The sequence below is a fragment of the Haliotis rufescens genome, unplaced genomic scaffold, assembly GCF_023055435.1.
Source record: "Haliotis rufescens isolate VD_foot unplaced genomic scaffold, xgHalRufe1.0.p SCAF_4, whole genome shotgun sequence".
Classification (NCBI taxonomy): domain Eukaryota; kingdom Metazoa; phylum Mollusca; class Gastropoda; order Lepetellida; family Haliotidae; genus Haliotis; species Haliotis rufescens.
In genome coordinates, this window is record NW_025964112.1 from 17606843 (window position 1) to 17618856 (window position 12014).

General features: G+C 40.0%; 1 protein-coding gene across 4 annotated transcripts in view; it reads left to right on the forward strand.

Moving 5' to 3' along the window:
* The first annotated feature begins 3640 nt into the window (after nt 1–3640).
* Nucleotides 3641–12014, forward strand: part of LOC124149230 (integrator complex subunit 9-like) — a 35447-nt gene continuing 27073 nt past the window's right edge. For 2 of the 4 annotated variants that reach the window (XM_048381899.1, XM_048381900.1), the window contains exons 1-7: nt 3641–3731; nt 3884–4011; nt 5072–5141; nt 6328–6396; nt 6990–7129; nt 7632–7718; nt 8147–8267. In XM_048381899.1, coding sequence (XP_048237856.1) covers nt 3723–3731; nt 3884–4011; nt 5072–5141; nt 6328–6396; nt 6990–7129; nt 7632–7718; nt 8147–8267 — 624 coding nt within the window. In that variant the 5' untranslated portion in view covers nt 3641–3722. The other 2 variants (XM_048381902.1, XM_048381901.1) reach the window with 2 other exon arrangements.

Here is a 12014-nt window from a genome sequence, read left to right on the forward strand (position 1 = left end):
ATATCACGATTATTAATTAACGAAAATACGAGGGTTGATAATTATATTCTACGTCTCACGTCGAAGGAATCGCGTGATAGCCAAATATTTTGCTGTGGACATTACAGGAGAAGAAGAAGAAAATGAAGTTATTAAGATGGCACGTGCTGTTCGGGTACAATTAGATGGAGTTTCTTCACAGTGGGTGGCCAGCAACACCCGGCCTCGTGGGCCTAGGAGACATACAGTTCTCATAAAAACTCAGTATAAAATATTATAAAACAACAGTTAAGATCACATAAGACAACATTTAACTAATTTATAACACAATCACACATGTATTATATATATTCCATTCACGCATTTATATGAGATAAAATTAGAACACACCAAACTATATATAACATATAAGTCAGTATAAGTCAGGATTAACCGATCATATTTTCTACAATACACTCTATACACCCAAAGTGGTAAATGTCTGAGACCTGCATCACTTCGGGCTTTCCTCCCACATTAAGCTGACACGCCGCGATATGACTGGAATACTGTTAAAAGCGGCGTTAAACCCAACTCACTCAGTCACTCATTCACAATACACCCAACATACTGACCCCACCCCCTCCATCACTCACCCCTGTGGACATTACATGTGGTTGGCATCCATCGACACAATAAACTGAACGCAATAGTCGGTGCGTGGAGCTCCAACAGAAGTACTCACACGTTCGCCATTTATATTTTCCCTTACCGGGAAAAAATGTTTTCAAATGAAGTGACTTTTTTGACAATGTTCAGCCCTTATATCATACTTTATCATCCCTAACTGGCGGCCGATTGAGTTGTTTATTCCTAATACAGGATATTTACCAACCCTAAACACACAAGCGTGATAACCTCTTTATCATATAATGTCATTCTTCAATTCTGTGCTTGAAAATCGCTTCCCCTCACTCACAAACATTGCCTTAACATTGCGAGTTTTCCTGGAATGCGCGCATTAATATTTATTACGTCACAGGGTAAGTGATGTGTCAGTCGGACAGTGACAGTAGCCAATATAGTTCCAAGTGAAATCTGTTTCTTTTGCAGTGGCGAAGCAACATATACGCAAAACAACAATTGTTTTTACTAGCCTTTCGCGGCAATCCATCGGTCTGTCCGCTAGAGTAACTGCCCTTTGTCGAAGGGAAGCTACTCTAACCCTAGTCTATGAGACGTCATAACGTTAAGAAGTTCAGTCAGATGTACACACAGCGCCAAAACGAAACAAGGTAACAATTCATACATAATTCGCCTAAATCCAACTATTTTTATTTGTGGAAAAGGTTTCAAGCCGCAGAGGTCTACAAGCACAGATATGGCTACTGATCCCGCTTGACTAAGCCTAGTGCCCTCGCAAAATTGTTTCGAAATTTATATCTCGAAAGTTGCCAAAACTTATAAAATGCCCTAGTTACGTCGCAGATCGACACTGATTTTTAGTATATAAGACTGTTTTTTTTATAATTATAGCAATTATCCCTGTAGTTTTTCCAGATTCAGGATGGTTAATTATGACTCGATCGCCGAATGACAAGTGCGACGCCATGTTTGTTTATAAACACTGAAAGTAGTCCCTACTTGACCTTTGATATTTGCATCTCTATCCGCATATGACCCCAACGGATATCGTTTTTATCCGTTGGCTTTATCCTGCCGAGAAACCTATACTACCCATTATATGATAAATTGTAGATATCACTGCAATGAAATTGCATCACAATGCTTTGCAGATCATTGTTACCATGACGTCACAATCAAATGACATCACTCATGGCTCTGCTACTGAAGCTGTTAGCGGTTCTTTTTACACTGCTTATTACTGTCTACAAACTGAAAATGTTGAAAGAATGTTTTTGGATGATAAATAAAATCTCACCCTCGTGTCTTTTGATATCAAATATATCAACACTCGGGTGAGATTCTCTATATGCCACTGGCACCTGTCCATCGCTAACCCACCTTCCGTTACATTAATACCACAGTTGTAAGTTTTGAGTAGCTGATTTGGTATGTTATCACTGGTTGTCAATGTTATTTCATAACATTTGTGAATCATTTGAAGGCACTACCGGCATTGTTGTGTAGGTTGTTCATGTATCATGGGAAAGGTGTAGTATTTATTACACGACAATTTATTGTGAGGGTTAGTGAGTGAGTGAGTATGTTTTTACGCCGCTTTTTGCAGTATTCAAGCAATATCACGGCGGGGGACACCGGAAAATGGGCTTCAAACATTGTACCCATTTCGGAAATCGAACCCGGGTCTTTGGCGTGACGGGTCACAGCTTTAACCACGAGGCTACCCCACGTTATGTAATCTGTATTTAACCTTTGGGTTTTTCAAACGTTTCATTCAGGCCAGTTTATGCCATTACATTCAAAGTCTTAGTCGTCCAATCAAATTGCACTTGTGAGCGAGAGAAAATCCTTGCAAATTACTGATAAGATAGATGGAGATGTTGACGTCACATCCTAAAAGTAGCTGTGGTAAGGAATGGGTTCCATGTTATTTATCCCAATTGAATTGATTTGTAATACATTACATGATCGAGGACGCCTTTAATTCAGAGAAAAACAACGCGTGTCATGAAGCAGCCGCTTGTAACGAAAACATATTCTATATTATATCATAATGGGTTATTCGATTTTGATGTATCTGATATGGGTACCATAGTTGTGTTTTAACCCTCACGTATGCAGTGTTTCAGCGCAACTGTTTTCAGCCTAGTAACGCTTTGATAACGTTTGTACTTTTTGGTCAATTTTGAAGTGTGAACTTTCTTTTGCCCTGCAGTTTATCTCTACTAATATTCACTCACACTGTATATTCTGTCATTTAAAATGGGTCGATGACATGTACTACTTGAATAATAATAATAATAATGATGATGATGATAAAAATAAAATAATAATAATAATAATAATAGTAGTCAAAATTTCAGTTTGGTAATGTTTCTTATGTTCGTCAGCTTTCATAAAAAGTTATGTTATATATGTCCATCATCCACAGCCTTAGCAATTGAATAGAACTTGAGGAGTACATTCCTTCAGCAGTTGTGGGTACATATATCAATTTAAAGAAACCTGCAAACTGGGCTTTTGCTACAAGCGGTGTTGTAATCTGCACATTCTTTCCATTCCATTAATCCAAGTGGAATTTGAAATGTGATTCTCAGCTCTCTTTCATTAAGAAACAAAAACAATTTCAGCCCTTAAGATTGAACAGACCATCACAGCCCCCCCCCCCCCCCCCCCCCTTACAGTTTACAGTTTCTAAACAGCATATAATCTTATCACCCACCCACTGATATGTGTTATGTTTGCCTGGGGAATAATGTTCATGTATAATGCTATTAACACCTGATTTCTGACGATAACATAATTATATTAAAATATTTTGGATGATATCGCGTGGATATGTAGAAATTGAATCATTATTTCCTTAATTGATATAAAAATCTTAACTTTTGGTGTAAATAGTAATTGTCAGGTTACGTAAGAGGTGTGTTCCGTTGCCTTCACGTGTGGGATAGATATTCCAGGAGCGCACATTTTACTAACTAAACTCCATACAGGGCAAGTTGTTGTTTTCACTGCAAGGAGTAACAACAAAGGGCGATAACTCTAAATTTGTACAGGAAAATCAAACGTGCTGAAGAGAAAAACAAAGATTCGAAGATTTGGATCAACTTATAAGGATGAAGCTGGTTAGTATATCCCCAGTGGCAATAACCAGCCCTAGTTAAAATAAATTAAATATAGTTTAGAACGTTGTTCCTGTTTGGCTTTTTAGCACATTGAGTTTAGCAAAAGAAAGTTTGAAAAATATATGCATAAGCTCGACATTTTTCTACTGCAGACTTGCCTCAGCAGCAACCCTAGCAAGCCATGCTTCGTTCTCTACTTCAAGGGGGTCAGTCTCATGCTGGACTGTGGCCTTGACATTGGACAGATACAGCACTTCCTCCCCTTGACAGTCATACCGGGGTAAGCATTGGGATAAATAACACGAATCGGAACCACAGGAACTCCTTATTGGTCAGTAAATAAAATATGCACCCCCTTAATGTTAGTTTCTACTTACATATAGGGGATACATATTTCATTTACTGACCAATGACGAGTTCCTGTGATCGGGCATGACACAACAATTGAAACCAGACATATGCCTGAAAGTTATTATCATTATGTTAACATGTACGGAGTTACAAAAAATGACTGAAATGATTCAACGATTTCATCATGGTTTTGTGCATCTTTCTGAGGCAAGGGAGTTAACAGACTTTAATTGTCATGTTCCACACTTGCCTGAAGTAGGGTGGAATTTACGAGTTATATTTTGGCTGGACTAATGAGTCTATGTATATCACTGTATATTGTCCAATCAAAATCCTATAAGCAAATGAACATCGGGTTCATACCGGTAAATAACAGGATTTGCAGAGCATGTGTACCGTCAACTGGGCGTTGACAGATAGCTTCCTAATGTTTTCATGTTCTAAATCAACGTGCTGAAGAAATTTGATGCACTTCGTGAGATAATGCCCATTTTATTACAATAAAGATTTTGATTATCGATCAGATCGTCTTGACTTGGTGCTGCCATTTTGTTTAAAGCAATGCAAGTGATATGAGCGATGGAATCTGATTGGTCAAGTGCGGGGACATAGAAGGGACATAACTGGTAATAGCCACTGGTGGCACCAAGATTGAGCCCAGAAATGTCTGCCTAGTTCGGCAAGGGAGGAAACTGGACTTTTAAAGTCAGTTAACTCCCTTGCCTCGGAAAGATGGGTTTTACAAATCTGTTGCTGATCATGCTGATGTGTATTTCTCTCACTTTGTAGTAATGGGTTGTTGTGTTGTAACATTTCTGTTCATTTGTTTACTGTCAGTTCTTCTCAATGTCACGACTAAGACCATTGATCAACCGTTCGACTTCTAGGCTTGACCTGTTGGTATGATCTCAAAGAAAGCATACACAAGTTCTATATTATTTCCAACATTTTAATACATTTTAATACGTTTATTTTCTCTCAACTTCCAGGTGCCAAATCTCCAAAGTTCGGACCTGGAATCCTGGAGTTGACAGAAAGTCGAAGCTCGGGGAGGATGTGGTATGTCCTAAATATATATAATATACAGACATGGCTGTAATGATATTTCAAGTAGATGACTAAAGTATTTTGTTGAATACATCACAGGTTCTTGTATTTACATATATGTATTGATTCATGTTAATATCATTATACTGATAACTAATGCTATGACTTTGAAGACATGGTAGAGGTGGCTTGTATTTCACTAATAACTAGGGCTGGGACGATTCATCAACTGTGCGATACGATACAAATCACAATACCTTGCTCACAATCCGATATGTATCATGATACTTGTGCGTGCTCTTTTCACTACTGGGGGCACCGGTGGCCCAGTCGTCTCAGGCGCCGCAATTCGCTGTAAAGAGAAACCTATGATCATGGGTTCGAATCCCAGTTCGCCCCGATTATGTTTCAAGGTTTGTCTGCACCATACCCGTGCTTGTGTGTTTCACCGAAGTGGTAAACGTCTAAGACCTGCATCACTTGGGGCTTTCCTCCCACATTAAGCTGACACGCCGTGATATAACTGTTAAAAGCGGCATTTAACATAACTAACTCACTCTTTTCACTACTTATTTTCCTTTGTAATTAGTGTTTGGTGTTTCATTTATTAAAGAATACATTTAAGGTAAGAATCGATGCTTTGTGCTTTGAGTGTGACATGTATCAAGAAGTACAAAATTGTGATCCACTAATGCACCGATGTATCGTCCCACTATGACTAATAACAGTACCAGTAAACAAGAGAAAGCGGCTTTGATTTTTAGTTTTACATTATTGCATTGACTTCAGTGTAAAAATAAACATTGATTAAATTTGGAAAATAAGAACTTGAAAAACTTACAATTTGGAACGAATGATGACATTGTCCCAAGTTGTCCGTCAAGGGTACTTAATTATGGATTTTTGAAATAATTGTATATCACTGGCACATGGATGTAACCATGGTAACACCCTTGTCATATACATGTATTTGTAGGTCCCGGGTCATCAGTATTCTCTTTTTTGCATCTTTACATAACTTCTCCAGTAGCTCAGTGAAAAGTCTGAGTGTGTTTAGTTTTATCAACTTTTTTATTTTCAGAATTGTCTGTACAGGAATTGTTGTGCTGTGCCACTTGACTGGTATGTGACTCACCAGGGCTTGCAAATATTCTCTCTATGCATTGTTACCATGTTGAGTCCATGTTCTTCTGTCTAGTGCCAAGAGCTTAAGGAGTGCGGCGGTCGTGTGTTTGTGGACGGAACACCACAGTTTCTCACTCCAGAGGTGAGTTAACAAGTGGCTGTAGGACCTTCTGACGCAGACTGGCTCTTGTTAGCTTCTGTGTAGCATAATGTTTGTAATGTGTACAGATAAATTAAAGTTGCTCTCTTTCTCAATGAACTGGGGGGCACGGGTGTCCCAATCATCTAAGGCGCCGCGATTCGCTATGCAGAGTTGCGTCCCTTGGACACGCCAGAAACCTATGATTGTGGGTTCGAATCCCGGTTCGTCCCGATTATGTTTCTAGGTTTGTCAGCACCATACCCGTGCTCGTGGGTTTTACCGAAGTGGTAAACGTCTGAGACCTGCATCACTTGGGGCTTTCCTCCCACATTAAGCTGACACGCCGTGATATAACTGGAATACTGTTAAAAGCGGCGTTAAACCCAACTCGCTCACTCACTCTCAATGAACTGATTTTAGTCCAATACCGTAATGCTATGTTACAGTTGTTCAGCATCAGTATATATGAAGATGATGGTAATTGCAATCCTTATTGATGTTTTCTCAAATCATATAGAACTGAAGTAACAAATATATAGAAGAATTATCTTGAATCTTTAACATGTTTAATGCAGGCGTCTGGTTATTTCCAGGTGAACATGGTCGATCTCACCCAGATTGATGCCATTCTCATCTCCAACTACTCCTGTATGTTGGCTCTGCCCTACATCACCGAGTACACCGGGTTCCGGGGGGTGGTCTACTGCACAGAACCCACGCTGCAGATAGGAAGGTAGAGTAGATGCAGTAACCATGGTTACAGAGTACACTGGGTTCCGGGGGGTGGTTTACTGCACAGAACCCACGCTGCAGATAGGAAGGTAGAGTAGATGCAGTAACCATGGTTACAGAGTACACTGGGTTCAGGGGGGTGGTCTACTGCACAGAACCCACGCTGCAGATAGGAAGGTAGAGTAGATGCACTTACCATGGTTACAGAGTACACCGGGTTCTGGTAGGGGGTGGGGGTGGTCTACTGTAGGAGGAAAACTAAAGTTACCCAAAAGTAACAATGACATGCAAAAAGAGTCTAAATCATTAAGTGGTTCCTGACATGGCTAGGGATGCAACTCTGCATGACAACTTGCAGTCACCCATGCCAGAGATGTTGATGATCAGTATCATTTCATTTGAGGTATCAATACAATCACCGATCAAGTGTGGTATGCATGTCAACTGGTTATGTTTTGTGTCGATGATGTATTGCCAATGTTTGTGTTGCTGTGATGTTGCAGACAGTACATGGAGGAGTTGTTGACATATGTGGAGAGGAACCCCAGAGCTCACATTGCCACTCGCTGGAAACAGCAGGAAATACTCAAGTAGGCTTTCAAGGAAATCTAATCAAATAAATAAGTAATTGCCATTTGCTCTTATTGAAAACAAAAAGAGCAATGTGGAATTGTATGAAGTCAGTTGTATGCTTAGGTTTGAGTGTTAAGGTGGATGTGCATTGAGGTGAATGTGATGTCAGGATAAATCTGTCAAGGTAAATGTGAATCAAGGTGGATGTACATTGGGGTGAACATGAGGTCAAGGTGAATGTGAGGTCAAGATAAATCTGTCAAGGTAAATGTGAGGTCAAGGAAAATGTGAGACAAGGTGAATGTGAGGTCAAGATAAATCTGTGTCAAGCTAAATGTGACTCAAGGTGAATGTGAGGTCAAGGAAAATGTGAGACAAGGTGAATGTGAGGTCAAGGTTAATCTGTGTTAAAGTAGATGTGTGTGAAGTTGGTGCTATTTTACAGGAACCTGCCGGCCCCGCTGAAGGAGGCGGTCAAGCCGAGTGTGTGGAAACAGTGCTACACCCTGCAGGATGTCGAGTCCAGCCTCTCCCGGGTGCAGATTGTCGGCTTTAACCAGAAAACTGTGAGTTTCTTGTACAGGAGTCAGTCTCAGCAACATCCTGATCATTGTCCAGAGTCTACACTCTTTGCTCTCTAGAGAAAAGAAATCCCACCCTGAGCATGTTAAAGAAAAGTCATTAAAAAATGTTTCTCTCATCTCGCACACATATACATTTGTTAATATTTCTAAAATGTCAGTATGTATTGTTTGTGTATATTGTCGGTATACATTGTTGGTGTATATTGTCTGTATTGTGCTGCAGGATATATTAGGTATTCATTGTTGGTGTATGTTGTCTGTATTGTGCTGCAGGATATATTTGGCATACATTGTTGGTGTATTGTCTGTATTGTGCTACAGGATATATTCAGCATACATTGTTGGTGTATTGTCTGTATTGTGCTGCAGGATATATTCAGCATACATTGTTGGTGTATTGTCTGTATTGTGCTACAGGATATATTCAGCATACATTGTTGGTGTATGTTGTCTGTATTGTGCTGCAGGATATATTTGGCATACATTGTTGGTGTATGTTGTCTGTATTGTGCTGCAGGATATATTCGGTATACATTGTTGGTGTATTTTCTGTATTGTGCTGCAGGATATATTCGGTATACATTGTTGGTGTATATTGTCTGTATTGTGCTGCAGGATATATTTGGCATACATTGTTGGTGTATTGTCTGTATTGTGCTGCAGGATATATTCAGCATATATTGTTGGTGTATTTTCTGTATTGTGCTGCAGGATATGTTTGGTATACATTGTTGGTATATTGTCTGTATTGTGCTGCAGGATATATTCGGTATACATTGTTGGTGTATTGTCTGTATTGTGCTGCAGGATATAATCGGTACACATTGTTGGTGTATATTGTCTGTATTGTGCTGCAGGATATGTTTGGTATACATTGTTGGTATATTGTCTATATTGTGCTGTAGGATATATTCGGTATACATTGTTGGTGTATATTGTCTGTATTGCGCTGCAGGATATATTTGGCATACATTGTTGGTGTATATTGTCTGTATTGTGCTGCAGGATATATTCGGCATACATAGTTGGTGTATATTGTCTGTATTGTGCTGCAGGATATAATTGATATACATTGTTGGTGTATATTGTCTGTATTGCGCTGCAGGATATATTTGGCATACATTGTTGGTGTATATTGTCTGTATTGTGCTGCAGGATATATTCGGTATACATTGTTGGTGTATATTGTCTGTATTGTGCTGCAGGATATATTCAGTATACATTGTTGGTGTGTTGTCTGTATTGTGCTGCAGGATATATTTGGTATACATTGTTGATGTATTGTCTGTATTGTGCTGCAGGATATATTTGGTATTCATTGTAGTGGTTTGTAACAATAAGTGAAGAAAGGTACTTCGTGTTAAAAAGCCTTTTATTCAGACCATGTGGTCAGCATGGTGGCCATCTTGTTACAACTCAAGGGAGAGCACTCTCGTTGGCTTAGCTGCTAGATACTGCTTGGGTATGACTACTTAATATAGATTAATGGACTTCTGTTGACATTAACACTTATCATTACATCTCCCTTTCTAAGTTGAAATTAACATCATATAAACTCTGAATTAAACTGGTAACAATGTAAACACTTTAAAGCCTGGCTAAGCACATCAACAATAGATAAGTTTGATTTCTTTTCTTTTCTTTTTTCTTTTTCAATGAGTACTTAAAATGACACATCATGTCAAACTGATCATGTTCAGTTCCTTCCTGATGAGTGTCTCTTCTTGTCATTCATTTTGCACATTTATGATGGCTTGCCATTCTCTAACTTTAGAACTTAAACTAAACTCAATTAAAGTCTCTGACAAAAACCTTGTCTACTGAAAATCAACTTCCGAAACATGAAACTTTTACAGTTCAGAATTCACACATCACTCGGTTTCGATCAGACGAGATGGCTTGTTGATGACTCGGCCAGATCGTGTTGTAGTACCACTCTGCTGTGCTTCGGGAGTTGTCAAGCAAGTTGTAGTTGTTGTTGTTGCAGGCTGGTTATTTGTAATGCGAGGTGTGTTGTCATGAGGAGTAAGGAGGAGATCACGGCGATTTCGTCTCAGTCTTCCACCTCCCTCTGTTTGCACAAGGTAGGATCTTGGTGCTACCTTTTGCACTATTTTACCTTTTGTTTTCCAGTCATTACTTGTCTCTCGATACACTCTCACACTGCTACCTGGTTCCAACTGGGGTAGAGGTAGAGGAGATGCTTTCTGGTCGAAGTGGTACTTTTGTTCCTCTTTCGAAACCAGCTTGTGTTTGATGACTTGATCTGGATCAGGTGTACTTGACTGAAGGAGATCTTTCTTCAGTGGGAGATTTGACCTGATTGTCCGATTCATTAACAGCTGTGACGGAGAGAAACTACCAGCTAGAGGTGTGGTACGATAGGCGAGCAGTCCTAGATGAGGATCTTCCCCACTGTCAATGCACTTTTTCATGATGTTTTTGACAGTCTGGACTGTGCGTTCTGCAAGACCGTTTGACTGGGGGTATTTAGGACTAGATGTAGAGTGTTTAAAGTCCCATTCAACAGCAAAATCTGCAAATTCTGCACTCGCATAACATGGTCCGTTATCACTGAACAGTTCAACTGGTGAACCATGTCTGGCAAATATGGATCGTAGTGCTTTGATGACGGCTTGGCTGGACTGATTTGGCAAAGCAATGACTTCTGGGAAGTTAGAGTATGCGTCCACAACTAATAGATAGTCTTTTGAGTAGAGTTCAAAAAGATCAGTGGAGACATGCTGCCATGGCTGAGTAGCTACTGGGTGAGGTGATAGTGGTTCAGGTTGATGACGATGACGATAGTTCAAGCACGTCTCACATCCACTTACCATGACATCTACGTCATGATTCATTCGAGGCCAGAATAGAACTTCTCTAGCTCTTTGCTTGCATTTTTCTTGACCCAGATGTCCTGCATGTATTTTCTGCAACATCAGTTTCCGCATACCTTTGGGCACGACGATGCGGTTGCCTTTGAAGACTACTCCGTCAATACATGAAAGTTCATCTCGATAATTCCAGAAATCATCCAGGTTTCTTGGGCACTGTGAATGTTCATGAGGCCAACCTGTCAAGATGATTGCTTTTAGAGCTGTCATTTCTGGATCTATGATGCTTTCTGCTCTGATCTGTGCGAATCTGTCGGTTGACACCTGCACTGTTGACAAGATACTGTCAACATACATTTGTACATCTGCTTCTGTTGTACTGGTGGGTGAATGATCAATAGGAAAGTTCCTTGACAGGGTATCTGCTGCATACATCTCTCGACCAGGAGTGTACATTACCTCCATGTCATATTTCTGCATGCGAAGACGGAAACGTTGAATGCGTGGAGGACAGTCATTCAGAGCTTTCTTGAAGATGGGAATCAGTGGTTTATGGTCAGTTTCTGCAAGAAACTTTCTCCCATACACATATTGATGGAACCGTTCAGCTCCAAAACACATTGCTAGTGCTTCCTTCTCGATCTGTGCGTAGTGAGTCTCTGCAGTGGTCATCGCCCTTGACGCATATGCTACTGGCATCCATGCATCTTCATGTTGTTGCAGCAGTATGGCACCAAGTCCATGTTTTGATGCATCTGTAGACACTTTGATGGGTTTCTTGGTATCATAGAATTGAAGAACCGGTCTTTGTGAGATGAGGTTTCGAAGTTCTTCCCATGATTTGTCCTGTTCATGAGACCAAGACCAATGACTGTCTTTTTCCAACAGCTGCCTA